This window comes from Crocodylus siamensis, chromosome 11 (assembly GCF_052110815.1).
Source record: "Crocodylus siamensis isolate JL-2025a chromosome 11, ASM5211081v1, whole genome shotgun sequence".
NCBI lineage: Eukaryota > Metazoa > Chordata > Crocodylia > Crocodylidae > Crocodylus > Crocodylus siamensis.
In genome coordinates, this window is record NC_143405.1 from 59,198,176 (window position 1) to 59,221,819 (window position 23,644).

At 41.3% G+C, this 23,644-nt stretch overlaps 1 protein-coding gene across 4 annotated transcripts in view; it reads left to right on the forward strand.

Moving 5' to 3' along the window:
• The window catches only part of SHQ1 (SHQ1, H/ACA ribonucleoprotein assembly factor), an 85,678-nt gene that overhangs the window by 15,618 nt on the left and 46,416 nt on the right, over nt 1-23,644 (forward strand). For all 4 annotated transcript variants that reach the window (XM_090022459.1, XM_090022457.1, XM_090022458.1 and 1 more), the window contains exons 8-10: nt 16,090-16,244; nt 18,345-18,398; nt 21,451-21,574. In XM_090022459.1, the coding sequence (XP_089878585.1) occupies nt 16,090-16,244; nt 18,345-18,398; nt 21,451-21,574 (333 nt within the window). The remainder of the gene's footprint in view (nt 1-16,089; nt 16,245-18,344; nt 18,399-21,450; nt 21,575-23,644) is intronic.

A 23,644-nucleotide genomic window follows, 5' to 3' on the forward strand; every position in this document is an offset into this window, starting at 1 on the left:
AAAGCCATGGTGCCTCATAGGGTATTTCAGTGAGGATTTCATGATAGGGTATACATGAGATTGGACTTTTTTTTTTTAAATAGCAATATCTGTAGCATGCACCATTTACCTCCTTGGGTTCTTATGCAAGGGCATAAGGAATTTTAGCCTCTGACAACAAATACCTCAATTTCTCCTCCTGAGTTTTAAACATATATTTCTTTCAAACTGTTTGATGAAGAAAATGTATTTATCATCCTAACTGAATAAAGAAAAACTCCACTCTACCCCAACAACACTTGTGTATATGTTGGGGCTAGCTGTTGCATGCTTACAGCCATGGCAGACTCTAATCTTCTGGGTTTAAACACTTCCCAGTCTGTTATAGACTTCCCCTGGTGGGCATATTTAAGCAACACCTGTTCTGTTTGGAGAAAAGTTGCATCCCTGCTAAGTGTGGTGTGCAAACCCATTCCCTCAAGGACTTGTGTGTTTAGGGATGTGTGATAGAAATGACTCCTAACTGAGCAGTTTGTGCATGCCACTTCAGCTGAGGACTTCCAAACAGTGTAAAGGATTGTTTTCAATGAGTACTACCTCCAGAAAAGACCAGACCCTGGACTTGAAGCAGCAATGGAAAAGCAGAGGAAATGCTGTCAATTGGCAACAGCCAGGGTCAGATCTGGGGGGTATGTAGTGGTGCAGAGGCAGCCCTCTTTCCATCAACTACTCCACAGGAGAGCAGCCAGGGACTTTTTTTTTAAGTCTCTGAAGCAAGCAAGTGAGGATTTGCCCTGCCTTCCCCTCCATGCACAGCAGCACCTCTGCTTCTGTCCCCTCCCCACTCCCCTGCTCACTGCTGCTAGTCTCCAGCTGCCCTAGGAACAGGAGGGCAAGAGCTCCAGAGCCGTTTCTGCCTGCTCCAATCATGCTTCAGGCAGAACTAGGCTCAGCCAGGGACAGCAGCAGCAGCAGTGGGTGTGTCATTGCTCCTTGTCCAGATCCCTCCAGCATTTCCTACCAGCCAGGGAGCAGGCAAGGAAGAAAGGAACCCAGCTGCTACTGCTGCTGCATCTCTAGCCAAACATGGCTCCATGCGCAGCTCAGCTTCAATGGAGCACCTTTGGAGCCTCACCCCCTTGCTACTCAACCTGCCCCAGGTCAGCTGAAGACAGCAGGGGTGGAGAGAAAGGGAGGGGACTTGCCAATGTTCATGGAGGAGAAAGGAGTGGAGATTCTTACCTACCTGAGGGACTGAAAGAGTCCCCTGATGCTCCTTCTGCAAGGTGGCCTGCCCATCCTGGTGTGTGTTGGGGGGAGACTGGGATCTGGGGTGTAGCCACCTTTGTAGCACAAGTCACTTCTGCACTGATGTTTTGAAAACCCTGGGTCTGCCCATGGCAGCAGCCATGTTAATACAGGCAGCCTTGGCAGAGTGGTCATTTGCACTAGCACCTATTAGTTTGTGCCTCTAGATTTCCTGTACTTTGTAGTCTTTGACCTCTTGTAGGCAGGCATTGGCCTTACTGCCACTGGGGGTTGAGCACCTTGGTGCCAATCACAGCACTAGTGCCAGGGTCAGTGTCAACACCATTGCTGGATTTGACATCAGTGCCACGGTGAGACTGAAAAGCATGGTCAAACAGAATGTAGGTGTGGTTCTGAAGATGAGGAGATTTTCTGGAAGGAGAAGCAATGTTGTCTTCAAAAGAGAAGGCGATAAAGTCCTCCATCACATTAGGATGAAACCATTACAAAAAATCTCTTGGGTCCACAACTGTGCCGGTTGTAGACCCAAGAGTTACCCTCATTGAACTAGTTCTGTCTCCTCTGGGGACATCTTTGGCATGTGGCCAACAAATGGCGTTTGTGCTAGGCCAAGTGTGACTAACCGTTGGGCACATCATTCAAGGAATGCTTACGTATTCTCCAGGTCATCTCTTCTCTCCAGTATGGAGCAGAAATGCCTCTCCTTTATCATATGAAAGCAGCTCCAGAACCGGTACTAGTGATTTCTCTCACATGATGGGCTGACCAGACTAGTGCCCATCAAGTATGCCACCCTGCCCATAGTATCCCTACAGAGGTCATCAACCAAAGTGTCTCATAGTACATGATGTCCGTTATTATACCATTAGTTTACTGTACTGTTTTACTCTGTCTGTAACTGGGGGCGTTCTTTAGGCCATCTCAAAAGAAAGTAAGTGGTGTTACCAGCGTCTGCAGCGTTACCAGTGTTGTGTTACCAGTTGTCTGAGGTGTGTCTCCCTGCAAATCTGGAGTCTCTCTACTAGCAATTTTGCTAACACATGGCCATATTGAAGATCTGCCAAGTGGAGAGAGAGAATAACTCATTGATCTTTGTCAAGCACTGTGTCTTGGTTTTAACAGCTAGGTCAGATACCAAGTCTGGAAAAGCAGTACTGCAATCACTCTTTAATTGAAGGTGAAATTCATTCCCATGATCCTGAGATGCTGCTTATCAATCACCAGTGGTAGGACTCACAAAAACATGAAGAAGGAAGAGAAGTTATTCAGCAGTAACCGGTTCTTCAGGATATTGCAATGTATCAATCCCATAGCTGGCCTCCATCCCCTCTTTGTAGAGTCCCTAGGTACCACTATCTGAATACCAAGGGAACTGAGAGAGAATTGGAACTGTTGCAGCCTCCCACAAGAGCACATAAAAAGCATATGGTGCATTCGCTGTGGCTTTCTTGGATTCGGCAGTTAAAAACAATCCAGTCTCGTGCACATGAGGCTCATGCATACCTGTTGGGATCCATTCTGAGGAGAACACTTTGGAAAAGTCCCCTGCTATTTTAGGGTAACTAATCATTCTTTTTTCATGCAGCTGTCCTTCCTTCCATGTCTTAAAAACACTGCTTTGGGCTTTGTGAGTACGGTTTTTATGCCATGTGTAGCCTTGTTGAAAAATACTCTTATCATATTGATTCATATCATGAGTTAATATGTTTATAATGCAGTAAGTTATAAGGCTTCATTTTATGCCATTTGGCTCTAACAGATGTTTCCTTCCAGTTGTGGAAGTACTCACTACCTCTGCCAGAAATTTCTCAAGAAGGAAATCCACCTTGAATTCTGTCGATTCAAAGAGGTTATGAAAATGAATCATTATGCTTTAATTATGTTTGTAAACTAATATAAGTGCAAAATATGAGTGGTTCATAATAGGTGAACATCTCACTTCACTTAAGCGGTGCTATATGATTAGGACCATTCTGTGTTAGAAAACTTTGGTTTGCAGATGCTCGGCAACTGTACATCTACCATACTGAACAAAAATGCAATGTGATAGAAGCGGTGGTTTAGTTTTTAGATCAATTAACCTAGTTTAATCAGGGTCCTTTCTGTACTTTGAATGGATTAGAGTATGGGAACATGAGGCAAATCTGTTCACAATACCAGTGAAGATGAAAGATAAATGTAATTACAACTTTTTAAGGGTTTTAGAAATAGACCTCTAACTCCATTCTGTGTAAAATAACTTTTTAAAGTTCAGCATTTGCTCTTAGCCCTCCAAGTCCAGAGTTTGCAGCTGAATTAGAAGTCCCTGGTCTTTCCTTAATCAACCCAGTAAAATGATAGTCTCCTTCAGCAGTTTTTTATGCCAACTGCATGAACTGCTGTTTCAATGACAGCAGGCAGCAGTTATTTTTTATACCTTTTTATTGTAAATACCCACACTATAGAAATAGATTTTGTATTTGAACACTGCGCCAGTGGGAAAGTACAGGAAGGCGTTAATTTATGTTTCAGAAAAGGAGAAATATGTTTTGATTTATTGGGTACACGGGTTTGGAGTTTTGAGAGTAAAAGATGGTGTGGTACTTTAAGGTACTGTAATTTTTATTGCGTATCAGTTTTTCTTTAAAAATCACAATGTCAAATTTGTTGGGAGTAGAAGACTTATGTGAATAGTCATCTGTTTTCTAACACAGTAAGTGAAAGAGAATATTCAAATTAGTATTGGATTCAAGAATACTAGGGTTAACAAATAGAACTAAGGCCTGGGGTTTGGTTAACATGTTGATAGTAGTCTGGATAGCTAGATAGATAAAACACATCTGGCAAAGGACTTTAAAAAGCAGGAAATGGCCATTAGGAGGTATGCAACTGATACTTCCAAAAACATTTTACTTAAATGTAAAATGAATGAGGGCTGTGATTTGTAATATAATAATAGAGCATGAAATATAATACTCTGGTCTAAGACCCTTCTGCCATAACAAATTCAGATTTTTTAAATTTTGAAGTAAAAAGTTACCATGACAAAAATACAATCCTAATGAATATTATGCAGCTGTGTAGTTGCATCAGCAATAGAACAAATTAGGAGCTCTAGGAGAATAATGGCTAACAAAATATTTTTCTCTTTTGTAATTCATGCACTGAGATGCATTACTCATGTATTTTCTTCTCTGTAAAGCTGCCAAGGTGTTTCTGGATCTGTCTAGATTGGGCAATAGAAGGATCCCGCCTCCTCTAAGTTCTTCCTAGTAGATATTCTGTCCAGAACTGGTGGTAGTCCAGGCTCTCTACTATCTGGTTATTGTCAGAAAGACAACTAGCCATGGTTCAGACAGGTACTAAAGCATAACATGCCTCACTTTAGACAAGAATAGTCTGATTGAAACCAGTGACACTACCTTAATTCTTAAGGTTAGGAATGCACTTAAATACTGTGTTGAACTGAACCTATAACTCAGCAACCATGTTTTTTTATACGAGTTCGTAGAAGCAAGGACTCCTTAGCCAAGCTTTAGAGAACCTGGCTAGATGTACACCTTGTTGGGGTGGTTTGACCCCGCTACTCTTTCCTGCCATGGCAGGGGGTCGGACTGGATGATCTACTCAGGTCCCTTCCAACCCTAGAAACTATGAAACCAATCCAGCTCTTGGCTTTGTTTTCAGCCTGTTGCAGTCTCCACAACCTGCTCTCTTCCTGTACATTTCTTATAGTTCCAATGCAGCAGTTCTGCACTGAGAAACATGGGGCTCCATCCTATTACACCTCTCATTTCTCCACTCGTTAAGTCCGCAGGAAAGCAATGCTTACCTTGGTCTTCTGTGGATTCCACAATCTAAGGAGGACTCAGCAACTTGCTTGTCCGTCACGGCAGTGGACCAGAAGACTAGAGGAAAGCAAGTCTACTTTCCATCTGGGAAAATGACCACATAATACACAAAATATACTTAAATAGTGTGTGAAGTAGTAGCTTCATGAAAAGATAAGAACTCAGCATGAACATTCATGTATTTTCTTCTTCAAAATATTGGACTGAAACGAAGTTATTGCTTACTTTTGTATCTCTGATGTTTTTGATTGGAAGGAATAGTTAGAAATAATTAGTCTCTTCTTTTTTGCATAGTATTACCATTAGCTAGATACTGTATTTGATTTGAAAAGTGACATTATTTCATCCTTAATTATGATCCTTTTTCTTGGGGTTGTTTTTTTTTGAGGTGGGGGTGTGGTTTTTTTAACTCTGAATGTCTCATTTCCAGATTTGAGATCAGCTCTTCTCCTTAGGATTTAATGTCTTTAGTTGTTTTCTCTTACCTTTTCTGTCTCTTTATCTAGCTCTTTGTACACACTGTATATTTTCCCTTATATCTACTGTGCTGTTCTTTTGCCCTAAGTGGGTTTTTTATTTTTTTGTTCTGTTTTATTTGTTAAAATGTTCGTTACAGTCATTTCCAGAACAGCTTGGTTTTTTCCCTCATTTTCCTTCTCAACTTAAATCACAGTCATCAGTTAAGATCCCTGAAAAATTGCTTTTCAGTTTGACCCGGTATGCCTGGGACACCGGTAAGAACATTAGAGAGCAGACTCCTTCATTGTGTTTACAGAAAAATATCACTTCAGGAGTGGACACCTTTTTCCAAAGCTGACAGGCCCAAATTTTTGTTCATACTTTCAATGTCTAATGCAAGTCAAATAATCCTCCCCCAAAGCCTAACTAATTATATAGCCTTTCCCATGGGGGAGAGACTTTTCAAAAGCTCTCTTTCTTCTGTTGAGGTTCACATTAGAGACTTGCTTCTACAGATTCCAGATGAAAGGCTTTATATTTTGTAACAGTCACGTTCAGCTTAGTTAAAAGTTCATTTTTATTCTATTTCAAATCACAGAACAGTAAAACTCCTTCTTAGGCAACACAAAGGTCTTCAAAGGCTCAGGCAGACACATGCATTTAATATAACGTGTATATGCTCCAGGGATAATTTATTTTATTTACACTAATCCATCATGCTTACTGCTGACCAGTCTCTCTCTGATCTCTTTTAAGAAGAGAAACAATTCCTTTTTAAAGATCCAGCCTTTCAATAAGCCTCTGAATGCCCAAATACTATTAGCAAGAGTTTCACAGATTTACAATGAATTACTGTTTTCTCTTCCTGAGGTCTCTGAAATTGTTATGCTTGTCTTGCACAGTCTTCCTGGCTCACATTGCATGAGTAACATTAGTAGCAGTGATAGTCCTGAGCACACATTCTCTTCAAGTAGGGGTAAAATATTTATATATGTATTTATTTAAGCACTGCTTGAAAGGGCGATAGGCTTTGTACAAAAATAGGCCTCTTCCCCACAATTCTGCAGTCTTGAAAGGTGACAGAATGATAGAGTAACAGGAGGAAACATTTTTAAATAGAGTTTTTGATATAGTTTAAAAAATGAGCCTTGAAGAGGGCTTGACAGAAGAAGTTTGTGAAATGCAGGTACTGTCAGCGCTGACCTAGTAAAGATACACTTGGAGGGGCTGGATGTGTGTTAAGTCAGTGGGACCGGATGAGCTCCATCCAAGGGTGCTGAAAGAATGAGCCAGTGTCATAGCAGAGCCACTGGCATGACTGTTTGAGCACTCATGGTGTTCAGGTGAGGTCCCTATTGGTGTTTTCCCTCGTTTTCCTTCTCCGCTTGAATCACAGCCATCAGTTAAGATCCCTGGAAAAGGGCCAACATGGTCCCTATTTTCAAGAATGGGAGGAAGGAGGATCCTGGGTACCTATAGGGTGGTTAGTCTTGCCTCTCTCCTTGGGAAAGTCCTTGAAAAAATTATCAAGGATCACATTTGTAGGAGTTGAGCGGGTAATGTAATGTTGAAGGGCAACCAGCATGGGTTCATAGTAGGTAGATCCTGCCTGACTAACCTTGTTTCTTCTTATGACCAGGTCACTAAATGGTTAGATGCAGGAGTTGAGGTAGATTTCATCTACTTGGACTTTAAGAAGGCCTTCGACATGGTATCCCCGTCCTATTCTCATAAACAAATTGAATGGTTGTGCCATAGATGATTACACAGTCATATGGGTGGCAAATTGGCTTAAGGGTTGTACCCAGAGAGCGGTAGTGGACAGGTCAATATTGACCTGGAAAGACGTGGGCAGTGGGGTCCCCTAAGGCTTGGTCTCTGGGCCGGTGCTGTTCAATATCTTCATCAGCAACCTGGATTTGGGCATGGAAAGCACTCTGTCGAAAGTCACAGATGACACAAAACTGTAGGGTGAAGTACACACACTGATGGGAGGAAACGGAATCCAGGTGGACCTGGACAGGTTAGAGAAGTGGGCAGAGAACAATAGGGTGCAGTTCAACAAGGATAAGTGCAAGGTGCTGCACTGAGGGAGGAGGAATCACCAGCACTCCTATAGGCTGGGGGATGACCTCAGCGGTACAGCGGTGGAAAGAGATCTCAGAGTCATTATTGACGACTCGTATTCATCGTGGAGTCGATGTGACAAAGTAATTAGCAGAGCCACCCGCACTTCATCATGCATTAGTAGGTGCATTGTGAACAGGTCCAGGGAGGTGATACTCCCCCTCTATGAGGCACTGGTCAGGCCACACCTGGAGTACTGTGTCCAGTTCTGGGCACCAAAATTCAAGAAGGATGTGGACAACCTTGAAAGGGTCCAGAGGAGGGCTACTCATATGGTTAGAGGTTTGCAGGGAAGGCCTATGAGGAAAGGCTGAGGGACCTGGACAGCCTTGTCAGCCTGCTGCAATCACAGTGCATCAGAGCAGCCTCGCTATACGTGTATAGGCGCCCACTGTGACCAATCCCACAAGGTAAAGATCAACTCAAGGAAAATGCTGTCTCCCCCAGATTAGGCTAGTAATTAAGATTTTTAACAGCGCTATGAGCCTTTCTTCTAAGAACCTGTGCAAGATTTAGACATACTGAATAATGAATATTAAAACAGGCTTCTTGGTAGACATTACACCCGTTTTACAGCTGGCTGGGGTCAGTTTACCTGGAAGTTAAGTTAAATACTTATTGACAAAGAGGAGTTGGCTTTAGAAACAGTATTCACAGTGAAAATCCATTGCATATTTTTCTTCCTCTTCCTGTCTTCAATTTGATGTTAAACAAACATTAAAAAGCAATTTGAAATACATTTATTTATAATAAAGTCCTAGCAATATTTAGCCTCAACAAAAAATGTTGTCTGTGCAACTGTATGCCACTGCTAGTTCCACTATGCTATGATTGCACAAAAGAAACTTTTTAAAAAAGGTTTAACTTAAATATTTTTATACAGAAATGATCAGAGTTGCTTTATAATAGGCATACCTGATAATCTCTTTCTTGAAAAAAATGTCTTGTTTGGAGTTTAATAAAGAGAAAGTGTATATTATGACCTTTTGAAAAACACATAATTACACTGTACCAAGAAACATCATTTGGGCATTACTAATGTATAAATTATAAATCAAGTTGATTAGAAGGGCTCGTGTAATTAGCATGAACTAGATAATGACTGATACTGATCTGCAAGAGATTAATGTTAAATACTGTGCAAATATTGTTAGCTACAACATTAGTAACACAATGTGCAAAATACAGGTGTGAAGTGGTAAAAATATAATTATGGTTTTATTATTCTTCTGATCTATCTATGCAGAATATTTGAAAAGTGACATTGAAATGAAGGGATAGATGATTTGATATGTTAATGAGCAGTTTCAGGCCTGGCTAATTTATAACTCAAAATCTTTAAGGACTGGAAAGATTTTTATTTGTCAACTAGAGGAAAAGTATTTTCTCTAGAGTGAAATTTTATTAAGAACACCTGGCACTTAGTAGCTACTAAATTAATGAACATCTCACAACATTTACCTTAGGGAATTGTCTGCTCCAGAACTTATTTGCTGATTTCCAGTGGGCCTGCTTTTCCCCTGTATAAGTTCAGTTGGATGCACATTATGAAGTACACTCTTTCCCTGCTTCAAAACACACGACTTCTGAAGCATATTTTTGTCACTTATGCCATCTCATTTTGGTGGGTTATAGTGCTGATCACCTCATTCATGCAGGGTTGTCTTGCTTTTTTCCGGTCTGCTAATCTCATTGCATGCTCATGCTTATATCTTCCCTCAAAATGTGCACTTTGGTTACAGAATCCAATTTTTTTTGTTAGTAGCCAAACTTTAAGGAGTCAGTTTGGACTGATTCTTGTCCCTGATAATGTGTAACGTTTATGCATATCTTGGATTGTTGATCATGTTTTACCTATGCATATTTCTGTAGCACTCATGGAGTACAAGTTGTTGTATTGGATCACTCCTATGGTCCACCTGGTACGTTGTCCGTCATGCAACTGTAGCCAGCAACAGATTTCCCTGAGGAATTATTTGGCTTCCCTGAAGTATCATTTGCCTAAATTGTTCTGTTAGTCTTTGATAGCAGTTCTCTCACGGGTTTTCTAGTTGTACTTAAATATTTTTTGTTTGTTTTCATATCTTAGGCTCTTTGCTCTTTAGATTTCCTCTTAGCTTTTAATCTTTTCCATCTTCCATTTTACCTAAGATAGTTTGTGCGTCTATTTGATAGCCTCAGTAGGGTGAGATTTCCATTTACATATAATTGTGCAATAAATTGCGGAACAGTCTCCTCCTGAGGTTTCTCTACTGGAAGTTAGTTGAAATTTGAAAATGACTTGTTTTTTTCCAATTTGACCTTGCTCTAAGTGCGGGCACCCTGATGTGATAGCTTCTGATACCACCTCAGAGCCCACCGTTCTGTAACAAAATGCAAATGGTTTTATGTTATGTTTTTTTCAGAAATTGATTTTTTTTCAAATGTTTTGTAACATTCACAAGTAGGCTTACAGACAATTTAACATAAATGAACCAGGTCACTCACTGAAAAATCAATAAGAGTTTATAAGCAAACCTCTTGGTAATTTTAAAAATCTAGATCGCACCATGTGTTTATATGATGTAAGGGATAAATGCTGAACCACATGATATTGATGGAAAAAAGGGCAGAATTATTATTCTTTTGATAAACTGTCATTCTTGCTAACCTATGGCACAAGGAAAAGATAGGACAAAAGCTGGAATTTCTTTATGTTGGAATTTGTAAATAACTGGATGCTGGCTTAGGTTCCAAAGAAATGTTTAGTTCACAAAATTAACTAAATACTAAAATCAAAGTATTTAATGCTCATAAAGCTGTAAGCTAACAATCTGAATGAAAATCTTTTAGAACAGCCTCTTTGGTATCTTAATTTGACTTGAGACCAGTTTCTTCTTAATATAGTCCAAGTGTGCATAGGGGGACTTGTAGTTAATTATTCACTTCTCTCTCCTACAGTTTAAAGAAAAGTTCAAAAACCTTTTCTCATTACATTTAGGCAACTATTCGAGGAAACGCATTGTTCAACATTAACCCTAATTTGTACTCATTAAAAATAAAAAGTCACTATGAGAAAGAAGAAACAGAATTTGTTCCTTTGAAAATCTAAACAGCAAAAATCTTTCTTACTAATATGAGGATGGGTTCCTAATACACTAACTTATAACATGAGTTAGCAAGATAATGATTGCACGATTTAAAAAAAAAGTTGCAGTTAATCATGATTTTAATCACACAGCTAAAAACTCAAAATTATGCAGGTACTTTCTGTGGTTGGGGGGTGGGGTGCAAGTGTGGGGGAGAATTTGTGAGGCTGTGGGGGACTGCGTATGTGTGGCAGGATACAGGGTACTATGGGTCAGGAGTGAGGGGCAGCAGCAGGGCTGGGGTGGGGGCTTGGGAGCGAGGGGCAGAGGCAGGGCATGGGCATATCACTGTCCCTCCCCCCAGTTATATTACCCCCTGCCCCCGGTGTCCTCTTTTTTGAAACTGGAAATATGGTAACCCTACAGGAATGCAGCCTGATGGCACCTGGAGCAAAGGCAGCAGGGTACAGAGCCCCAGTCCCAGTGGACAGCCCACCTCTGCCCCATATACAAATCTGGGGAGCACATGCCTTCCTCTGGGTGTGTGCAGCAGGGAGGAGCTGTGCCCACGTCCCTGGGCGAGCTGCCCACAGCGCCGTCCCAGGACTGGCTCTGGGGCCCCACTCACCCCTGCCCCACTCCCTCCCTCACCATGTGGGCCTTAATCTGCCACTCCCTTGCCCCCCCACCCATTCCCCTCTACAGACTTACCTGCTGGGTGCTGCTCTATACCTGCTGGTTTGCATTCCTGCCTGCATGTAAGCTGCATCTGTGTCTGCGCCTGTATCTACGCATGTTTCCCACACTTTCCTACTGCAGCAGCCTGGAGCCTGCAGCCGGACTGTCCTGTGGTCCTCTGCACTGTCAGCGCTGCTCTGCTGGGCAACTCAAGAGTCAGTGGTGACGGTGGCGGAGCAGAGCCCGGGTGCAGGCTCCAAAACCATGTGTGTGATTAACACATTAAAAAAAATAACATGTTAACTGGTTCTTATGTGAATTGCACACTTTCATGGTGATTAATTGACAGCTCTAGATTTTATATGACGTTTCATCTATCTGCAGGACCCAAAAAAATCTTAATCTTTGACTTCTCGCAGCTAATTGAAATGGATGATTTATTGCTGTAAAAATTCCAATAGGAAGTAAGTGGGTTTATTCATAGCTATTCTTGGAATAAAATTGAAGAGTGGGTAGGTTTTACTCATTCATATTTGTAAAAGTGCCTGTAACAACACTTTAGGTATAGAAAAATAATTTCATGTACAATCAAAAATCATTTGGACAAAATGACGATAAATGGACTTCCTAACCCATCAAAATTAACTGCTTTTACTGCCTCCAATGCTAATTGGTCTCCTTTCCTTCATTCTGGAAAAAATCTTGGAGGTAAATTAGCTTTGAGATGCATACCAAAGATGATCAAATCTAATCTGCGTCAGTCTGAACAGGGAGGAGAGTTCAATAGCTTGTGAAAGCCTCTTGTCACCAGGACACCTTTAGTTTGAAACCTCAGAAAGTTGCCACTGTAACACTAATAGAAAGGCAGAAACAGCTCTTCAAATAATTAGGGCCCAAACTTTTTAGCCCTTTAAAACCCCCAGTCAGTAGCTTAAACTACAGTACATGCAAGTCATAAAACTGTAAAATGCTCATTCCTGGAAATGTGTAAGCAGGTAGTCTCGTTCTTGCATCAGTTGCATATCATGAACGTCCTTAAAATGTAGCCCTATAAGAAGTGGTGTTAGTTGTAGCCATGTTGGCCTAAGGACATGGGTCTAAGGCTTCTGTTCTACTGTGGAGAACACATAACACCAGCAGACTTTCCCTATGCCTGAAGAAGGGTGCTTGTGCCCAAAAGCTTGCAAAGAACACTTTTTCCAACTATTAGTTGGTCTAATAAAAGATACCACATTTACCCAAAGAACCTCATTGCTCTATAATAAGCACTGGTAATCCATCCTAAAACTCTTCTGCAGTTAGCCTTGACAGTGGCTGCCTAGAGACATTACATTTCATAGATTTCATAGACATCTATGGAAGGGAAGGGACCTCGGGAGATCATTGAGTCCAGCCCCCTGCCCAAAGGGCAGGAAGTCAGCTGGGGTCATAGGATCCCAGCAAGATAAGCATCCAATTTACTCTTGAAGGTGTTCAATGTAGGTGCTTGAACCACCTCCGCTGGCAGACTGTTCCAGACCTTGGGGGCTCGGACAGTAAAGAAATTCTTCCTTATGTCCAGCCTGAAACGGTCTTGCAGGAGTTTGTGACCATTCGACCTCGTCATCCCTTGGGGCGCTCTGATGAACAAACTTTCCCCCAGATCCTGGTGGTCACCCCTGATAAACTTATAGGCAGCCACCAGATCACCCCTGAGCCTGCGCTTTTCCAGGCAAGAGTCCCATAGCTCTCAGCCTGTCATCATAAGGTCTGCTTTCCTGACCTCTGATCATGCGCATGGCTCTCCTCTGGACTCTCTCAAGCTTCTCCACATCCTTTTTGAATTGTGGAGCCCAAAACTGGACGCAGTACTCCAGCTGCGGCCTCACCAAGGCCGCGTACAAGGGGAGAATGACGTCCCGGGCTTTGCTCGAGAAGCATCTATGGATGCAAGCCAGTGTTTTGGCTGCTTTATTAGCCGCAGCATCGCATTGGAGGCTCATGTTCATCTTGTCTCATCAAGTCTCTTTCTTCTGTAGTGCTATCCAATGTAGCACTGCCGAGCCTATAAGGATGCTGCAGGATTTTCCTCCCAAGGTGGAGAACCTTGCATTTTTTGGTGTTAAACACCATCAGGTTCTCGTCTGCCCATTTGCTGAGCTTGTCCAGGTCAGCCTGGATCACCCGCCTATCTTCTGGCGTGGATGCTTTGCCCTAAAGTTTGGTGTCATTGGCGTACTTGGCCAGTCCACTCCTGACTCCAATGTCCACATCATTAATGAAGATGTTGAACAGGATGGGTCCCAGGACAGAGCCTTGAGGGACCGCACTGGTCACAGGGCACCATGATGAGTGACTACAACCCTCTGGGTCCGACCACAGAGCCAATTTCCCAGCCAGCAGATCGTGGTGGAGCCAAGGCCACAACTGGCCAGTTTGGCCAAGAGGTGATCATGGGATACCAGATCAAAAGCTTTTTTGAAGTCAAGACATATGACATCAATCTCTTCTCCCTTGTCCAGGTGATAGGTCACCTGGTCATAGAAGGAAATGAGATTGGTCAAACAAGACCTACCCGCAACAAACCCATGCTGGCTGTCCCTCAGGATGTTAGCCTGGGCCAGTCCATCAAGGATGGCCTCCTTAATAAACTTTTCTAAGATCTTCCCCAGGATAGAAGTCAGGCTAATGGGCCTGTAGTTAGCCGGATCCACTCTCCTCCCTTTCTTGAAGATCGGCACCACATTGGCCTTCTTCCAGTCTTCGGGCACTACGCCAGAGCACCAGGAGTTTTCAAAGATCCGTGCCAGGGGCTGGGCTATGACGCTCGCGAGCTCCTTGAGTACCCTGGGGTGCAGATTGTCAGGGCCGGCTGACTTGAAGGTATCCAGCTTCTCAAGGTGTTCCTTCACGATGTCAGCATTTATGGAGGGTAGGGGATCCCCATCACCCGGATCTCCCTGTCCCATAGCAGGCATGGGCGTCCCATGGGATTGATGAAAGACTGACGCAAAGTACCCATTTAATAGGTTGGCTTTTTCCTGGGCGTCAGTTGTCAGTTGCCCCATCTGGTTTAGCAGGGGTCCAGCGTTGCCCTTGCTTTTCCTCTGGCTCCCCCCATATCTGACAAAGGACTTTTTGTTGTCCTTGTTGCTTGAAGCTAGTTGGAGTTCAGTTGCAGCCTTGGCTTTCCTGGTTTGCTCCCTGCAGGACTGGACCAGTACAGAATAATCCTCCTTGGAGGTGAATCCCGTCCTCCATCCTTTGTAGGCTTTCCTTTTTAGCCGCAGGAGGTCCGCTAGGTCCCTGGAGAGCCAGGGGGGCTGCTGTGCCTTCTTGCTGCCTTTCCTCCGTGTTGGAATAGATTTAGCTTTACATTGTTTCTGGTATAAGTGATTGGAAACTAGTCTACACCCATAACAGAATAGAAGTTCAGCATACAGAATCGATCTATACGCATAACAGACCAGAAGTGCGGCACACGTAGCGTGGTTTAAAAATGGCGGAGCCCAATTTAAGATTTGTTTCTTCCTGACCAAAGGGCAAATGTGTGTGGTGTTCACTGCCTATCTAAACTATGCCACTTTCAGAAACCTGTGTAACTTAGATCAGTTCCATGTTGGGCTTTTTTAGCCAGTGTCTGAATCTAAAACGACCGTGACTTTTCCAAGCAATGGAAATAGCTGGCAATTCCTGCTTTCTATATCAGTGACAGGAGCTGGGGAATCCAGAAGGTCCAGATGATGTGCAGCCAAGTCACAGATGCCCTTATTCAAAGAAGCCAGTATAATCTCCTCCAAGTCTTCCTTTGCTTTGTAATTGCACGTCTTACTGCCTACTGACTGCTAATTAACTGCCCAATTTTTACCTGGGTTTACTGTCTACTATGTCCCATGGCTTCCTGTCAAAACCTCCTCATAACCCCAAAAAATGAACAGGAAGACTGACAGTTGAATTATATTTTAGAAGTCCTCGGATAAAAAGGACAGTTGCCCTCTAGAAACAACCTCGTCAGACCTCATGGTGGCCTGCAGTGTCAAGAACACAAGTATTGCAAATAAGTGTCAGATCAAAAATTATCATGAGCAAGAACTGAGGTTGACTTCAGTGGGGACAGGATTTCCACACTGATCTTTCATCTGGTGCTAGGAGGATATCATCTGCCAGTACAACCAGTGCTGCCTTTAAAACATGTTCATAACTGTAAATGATTCCTCTTCCCCTTCCTCTACTGCTACTTTTTCTCCTTCCTTTCCTATCCTGCAGTGGAGAAAATATTCTGTGTTCCTTCTCTTGCCATTGGACCAAGAGTTGCGATTTCTGGTTTCTTTGATAATGACTTCAGAAGTTTTTCTGCACTATCTTTTAGCCTGATCTTGCATTAATTTCTGTATTGGAGATGTCAAAAATCAGAGATCACTTTCAGTGAGTTTCTAATATGTGCAAGATTCTAGCTACATGGAGTACGTTGCAGAATTGGGACCTGCCACTAGGAGTATACAGAAGTTGAATAAAATATTGATAATAATGGAAGTAAAAATGATTTAGACTTTTTCTCTAGAAGGTACATAATTTTAAATCTTTGATTAATTTTATGTTTGCTTTTATGGGCTGGTGGAAGGAAGTCATGGTGTCTGTCACTTGTTAAAAATGAACATTTCAGTTTTAATTTTTGTAATTGTTCTTTTTGCTTCTTGCAGTTGTCTTTTCAGAAGAAGAGAGAGAGCAGCTGAGAAAATTCACAAATAAATCTTACCTGCTAGATAAAAGAACCTGTCATCAAGTGTATCTCAGCTTAGTTGATATCCTTCTGGCATATTGCTGTGAAGTCCGTGTTACTGGAGGAGAAAAGAATGTAAGTACTTTTTTTTTAATGAAACTTTTGCAGTAGCTTAGCTATAAGAGATTGTGCTTTTCCCTGGGAGGCATGGCTTTTAAAGTGAACTTTGTTCCCAGCATTATAAAGGTTGGTGGGTAAATTAAAGTGAAGGACTGGAACTTTTTTTTCCTCCAAGTTAGCCTGTGGGGTGGCAACTGGTACTGTTCTAAAAAGATTTTTATACTGGTGCATCATTTTAGCTGTGGGAAGAGGAAGCAAAAGGGAGTGCAGGAGATACAAAATGCCTCAGATTATTTCCTGGGTTGCTGCTATGATTTGATTATCTATGTAGTGTTTTTTTTATACTGGTTTTAATTTTTTGTGTGTGTTTTGTGTGGATTTGTTTATAATAGAAATGTATGTTGTAACAGGGACACTTTGTGTAGATACATAGTGACTAGGTAGGAAAAGCATGATGGGCTGGAGAACAAAGTTCTAGTGTGTCGTTGGCAGTCTTTTTGGACAGAGTGCCAGAAACACAAAACCTCCACTTCAAAAACATGTCAGGGGCAGACAGCCGGGGAGCCACAAAGAGCCCAATCCTTGTTGTGGCAGCGCAGTCTTGGCCCCTTCCCCATCATCCGCCCCAAGGCATGCGTGCCAAACAAAATTCCTGTGTGTGCCATGCTCTGGCACGTGCGCCAGGGGTTGCCTACCCCTGTTCTGGTGTTCTGTAGCAGCTGCCACTTCGGCTTGAATCTGTCGCGGAGGGAATTTCAGAGCTCTGAAACTGTATCTGCTTCAGTTTTAAATAAAATCCTTTTGAACATGGGTCATGGGCATTGGAAAATGGTTAGGGAAACATTTTGTGAATAATAGCAAAAGCATTAGAAACTGCCACATAAAACAGCCCAAGTCTCTTACCCGTAGTTCAGTACAAACAGGTGGGCAGGAGGAAAGTTAAGGCTTCTTTTAGTCTCTGATATTGTGGTGCCTGTCTATTCACCTGTGTAAAAGTAGCCATAAACCTATCTGCTCTGACTTGCCTTGTGTTTCCTAGAGTTCACTTTGTACTGTGGGAAAACTAGAAAACCAGAGCCTAGCCTGCTCAAGCTATATTTTAGTGGAGTCCACTTTCCCCAAGAATGCCTTGATCTCTTTGCCAAGGTCTGTGTGCAGAGTGTCTGAGTACTCTACTTTGTCCAGCAAAGTCCTTGGCTGTGCTACTTTCTGAGGACTGTTTCTTCTCTTTCTTTCTTTCTTTTTTTTTTTTTTTTTTGCCATCTGACTGCAACAGAACCATCCTTCTGGGTTGGGGCAAGTGTTGAGGGATAGAAGTGAGAATTGTGGGTAGAACTTTTCAGGTCTGCTCCATTCAAGTGGTGGTTGTGCTTATACCAACACTGCTGCTATATCACCTCTTGTTTTCATTGTTCTCAACAAACATGGATTAATTCATCCCCATAACAGCCATGCAGGATAGATGAGTAAATGCTGTTATGTTAATTTTTAAAATATGGGAACAGAGATACTCAGCAGCTACATGGCTTGCCCAAGGCCACAAATCAGATGTTTGTCAGAGTCAGGATTATGGTTCAGGCTTTCTGGCTTATAGCCATTCTCAACCCACTAAACCATTCTACCTTGCAAATCCCATGAGCCTGCCAGATTTAAAAAATAACTACAGTGTGCATGTACTGCTGCCTTTAGGATTCCCCACATCTGGATGCCAAAATCCTTGAGCAGTTTTCAGGAACCCAGGCATTTTAATTTGGGCTGTATTGTTGCATTGGGAAGACAGATTCAAGCTGCAGTTAGTTCCTTGGAGAAAGTGTGCACGGGAGAGACAGAATCCTACTAAAATGCAGTTGCATGTTAAAGACTTTTTAGGCACAGGCTAAACGTTCCAAATAGGGAACAATACTTGAATAATTTAACAGGATATTGCGTTTAAATCTGTCCTGTGGCATTTCAGTACCATAATGAGATTCATGTTTCATGTTCATAAAGGTTCCTAAACTTTGCAGATTTAAACTGTCTTCCACAAAGTTTTGGTTGGCAATTTGGACAGTTGGATTAAATAACATTTATGTCGTCACCCCTGCCGCCTCCCCTCTCCCTGCCTTTCCCCATCAGGTTGAATCACCTTGGAGTATCAGAAAACTAAGTGCAACATTGTGCTGGCTTGAGGTAAGGGAATTTTCAGGTTCTATGTTGGTATTGTTCCTGTAACTCATGCTTTGCTCATTCATTTACTGTAGATGCTTTCTCTGTATTTTCTTTTGCATATGTGCCATTTTAAATTAATTCTGAAAGAAGTTAAACATGTTGTGTAACTACTTATTATAACTTCCAAAACTGAGTACAGTACAAGGTTATTTATTTAAGACTGGTTATTTATTTAGTACAAGGTTATTTATTTATTTTTTTAGGAAGTGCATCATATAATTCCAGGCTAGTGTTTGGGGGATTTTTAGACTGCACAGGTATCTGGTAAAGTGTTAACCACCAGGAAGCAAAGTGTAATATCCACAAGATGAAACGCTCTAGTGTACAAGAGCAACAGGAGTCTAGAGAAAGTGAATGAAATTTCTTGGCCACCTGGCTCTATGGGATCATGAGTAAACCAGCATAAGATGAGATGCTGTCTCTTGCTCTCATGAACTAGACAGTCACTCTGAAGAGCATTAGCTATATCATTCTTCCCCCAGGAAGCCATGCTTTCTTTGAACAAATACACTTTGTCTGGTTGGATGTGGCTTCTGCATATATCAATCAGGTTATTATAATGAAGCTATGGTAAGAATGAACTTGGATTTTGCTTCCTGTTATGAAAAAAGAGAAATGAAAAAAAGAGTAGTTCTTTTCCCATCTTTATACTGTGATATGCTGATGTTTTAGCAAAATGCCTATTGTGGGCAACTATATGCATATCATTAGAAAATGATCGTTAAGATTCCAGCTGTTTGAACAAAAGCTTGAGACAATATTTTTTATTTTACTGACAAAATGTAGTGCTGGATGTTAAGACAGCAGCTGTCGATCATAACCTTTCAAATGTGTCTTAACATTAGCTTTAAAACTGGCAAGAGGTTTTATCTTCCAGGGCAATTAATTTTAGAAAGAATTATTCTAATGATCTTTTCCATGCTGATCTTCACATGCATTGTACTCCCTTTTTAAAGGGGTGCTGAATATATATTGCTTTGAAATTGTTCTGTAGCTAAATTCTATTATTTAGAATGGCTCTGTTTCTGTCAAGGAAATCCAAGTCGGGGAGAATGGTAGGGGGTGGAACAAATAGCACAGTATTTTCTGTGTGCAAATCCTAGTATCATGCAAACTTGCTTTGGTGACTGGAAATCCCTTTTTTAAATGAATAACTGAATTAAACAATAAAGATGAAAAATTGTGAATGAAATGAAAGGTATTTCTCAGCTAGAAAATTCTCTCATCCTGAAGACGCTCTGAGAGAACATGAATTTTGTAGGTTCTCTAGTTCAGGGCCACCTTCCCTATTGTGTATGCATAAGGTGCTTAGCATAAATGGGGTCCAACTTAACTGTGGCCTTTAGGCCTTACTGTCATGTTCTTCTGTAATAAAATAATAATTTGTGCTAGGGCTTGAGGGTCCTTGTAGCCCTTTTAGCAGATCGTCATGTCAGTTAGCTGGACCTTGGCTTCTGAGCTTTTTCTCCAGGTTTCCTAGTGCACGAGCTTCTTTTTTTGGCTCCCTCTTTGTAGCGTAGCTGCAAATTGGGTTCTAGCTCCCTGTCCTCTGCTGTTTGGCTTCAAGGAATAGGGCAGACAGCATGCATGGTCATCTAATTTCCCTGCTTGAGGGAAGACAGGAATCCAGAAGCAACTGCAGCCTAGTAGCGGGCTGTAGGTTCTTGGCTGTAGCAGAGCAGCCAGATTCATGAAAAAGATTGAATTTCATGAGAGCTTAGAAAAAAATTTCACATTCTGTAATTGCAGAATTGCTGAGTCCACAAGACCCTGACTGATCAGCATGGAGTAGTTTCATTCGAGTTACTGTTGTTGAGTTGTCTGCAAGTCTAAGTGGTTGTCACAGCTACCCTTCATGTTTAAGTTGCAACTGTGGGTATTTTTTTCATTTTTTTTAGAATAGGGTTGGGGTGCTGCTGCAGCAATGGAAAAGCACTTTGTGGCCAAAAGCTGGTCCACTGTCTCTCCAAACTATACAGGTGGCAGGCATTGTTGGCTTAGTCCTGGGTTTTCAGGGTTGGACTCTATTTTATGCATTTTTTTTTAAATATCAAGAAGCCGATTGCAGAATTAGTCACAAATGGTAAAATTAAAAATGCAGTGATGGCCTCAGCTCTTGTCTTCCAACCCCTTCATCCCTGCCCAGTACTTTACCTGGGCTGCCTCAGATATAGTTTAAATTGGCTGCCATTTTGCTCTGTATGATGCTCACACCTTATTACTGAATAAATATCAATATGTAAATGATTAAAATGCTTATCAGTAATCTCTAAAATGAAAAATAAGTTTCAGCATTCATATAACACCAAAAATACTGTGTTGTCAGCATCATGTTTTTTATTAATTTTAATAAATTGTGAATTCAAGATGAAACAGGTTTTCTTTTTTTAAAATTAATAAACGGAATGCTTTATCTTTGAAAGGTAGAAGACAGAAAGGAAATCAGTCTTGAGAGTCTTTAATAATTCTCTAATGCCTCTGGCCTAAGTAAATTAGAGGTCTTCCTCGCTCATAAAGGAGGACAATGAGCTGCCTTCCCAAGGGAGATATATTTATGCCTATCTGCAGTATCCATAACTTTCTTGAAAGGCAGAGTCGTATATCATTTTTAAGATCTTACAAGTGCATGTGTATTCTGTTCAAATCACGTTTTTAATTTTTATTTATTCTTAAAACGCTTTTTATAGGTTTGCTTTAATATATGTAATATTAAGGGGAAGATGTAAAACTTAATCTAAAAAATGGCAAAAATGTGAGTTAAATATTTTATTGAAATATTCACTAAATTCATTTTTATTCAAAACTACTAAAATGGATCATCTTTTTATAATCCTGCCATGCAATTTGAAAGTACAAGGTCTTGTTGCTGTTTAAAATTAACCTGGTGTTTTCCATCTCTGTTAAAAGTACGGGCTTTTTGCGTATGTAGCTATGACTTCTTTTAAAAAGCTTTTCAAAATGCAGCTGTGTTCATTTCTGTTCAATTAAATTAAACAATTTCATTGGCGTGCAGACTTTCAGTAGTATTCCTGACGTTCTGGTATCCTTTGGAAGAAGAGTTTTATGTTACCCGCTCTACAGACATTTCAGATTGGTGACGCGTGCATTCAGTGACACAGCCATGGTACTGCAGTTAGGTGAGACGCTTCGATATTTTTTAATAATTTGTATTAATTCGCATGTTGCGCTTATGCTGCATAGTTGTGACCGTGTTGCGTGCTTCTGTGTATGTTTTGAGCAAGAAGGATTTCCTTTCACTGGGATATGATGATGAAACTACTGTCATATGAAGTAATATGACAGATTTTGTCCTGTTTTAAAGCAACTAAAACGTACTTTTATTTCTGTGAAAATTAAATGACAGCTTATGTTCAAAGCATTAGATGGGCCATGATAGGCCCACCTTAGGACTGTCTTCATGGGGGCATCAATTGCCTGATCCAAAGCCTGCTGAAAAACATGGCAAATGAGATTCCTGTGGGTTGCAAACAGGCTCTAATTAAGGGCAGTTTTGAAAACGTTCCCTAAGTTTGGCTTTGGAGATCATTCTGTTCAGCAATATCCTATTGATCATGATTTAAAGTTCCTGCTGGAGCGCATGCATGTTTGCTATATGGTCTGAGTTATCTTGCCAGTCATTTTTGTACAGTCATGGCAAGAGGTACTGGATGATGACTAAATTTGTTAAACAGGTTAATGGGGAGCTCTTATGTCCATAGTTGAATAAGTACTAACTTAGTTTTATCAGTGACCAATTATGGCTTCATGCTGTGGAAAGCTTCAAATAATGTGGTATATGTCAAAAACTGTTATTGTAGAAAGAATGGAAACCTTCACTTTTTCCATGTCATTATAATGCTCTGTCTTTGCTTTTGCATAGGCAAAATCGAGTCATTGCAAGTAATAAACAAATACTGCTCTGTAAACTGAATGTATATAATAGAGGGATCCTATACCGACATACTTTGTTTCTTTTAAACTGAGGAATAAAAACCCGACTGAACTAGGTACTTGTAGCCTTGCTCTGTTTCACAGTGCAGGAATAGGGCTGTCGTCTTTTTAATGGCTGTCAGTAAATCTTACAGCACCATTCTTATTATGAATCCTCTTTCTACTCCAGTTTTTCCCATAACCATGTAGATTTTCAAAACTGCTTTCATTTTCAGAACTGCTTTGCTTCAGGTGTACAGTGATACACACCCATGATTATACTTTGCATTGTGCAAGTTACTTAAAACCCTGCTATGGTCCACATTACAGGGGGGTTTTTCCCTCGGAGAAGTAACAGTTATTAACGGATTACTTTTCATTGCATGTATGGGAACTGCAGCTGCAAATTATGTACAGTTCTGTCTAGAATTTACTATATTTAAACCTGGGCTAGTGCCAAAAAAGTACTGCTAGTCCGAGGTTATTATTCACTGGATAAGGGTCAGACAGTGAACTTCAAAGGGGAAAGTACTGAACATCCTTTCCATTTAACTCCATTGAGTGCCGTTAGGAGAGGCATCAAGTTCAGGTAAAGCGATGGCATTCATGTTTCAAGGCCCAGTAACTGACAACCTGTCCAAGTCCACAGTTGTTCTGGTGGGACAAGTTGTGGCTGTTTTAAAGAATTAATACTTTTCCCTTGCTTCCAGTGCTGGACCAGGGGCCCACAGAAAGAAGAAGAAACATCTTCTGTGCAGTGAAAATGTGGTTCTACTATTTTTGTATTTCCTGAAATAGGAATGAGAGGACTGTTGTTGTTATGTCACAAAGGGCCAACCAAGAACAGGGTCTGATTGTGCTAGGCACTGTACGAAGTAACTAGTAGTAACTGTAAAAGTACAGTCTAAACGGACAAGACAGACAAAGTATAAGGGAAGCAGATATTATCATGTAAGCAAAGTGGATAACGCGATGGCTTGTGAACTTCACACATCTAGTACGTGCTATTAAATGTTTTTAGGTAAGGTTTAGAAAAGGTTTTGGTAAACTGGTAGGCAGGAAAGAGCCCATAAGATTATAGCGAGGAGAGGAGGGCTGGTGGAGGAGTAAAGCTGATGACATTGTGACAGTGGCAGCAAACAGCCACCCAGAGTAGCAGAGAAAACATCCTGTCAAAGCTATAGGAAATATATTGATAACAAAATTATCAGAGCCCTGCAATTCCTGCTTAAACTGTAGGCTTTGGTCTCTGGCAGAATCCTACATATTGGATTGCC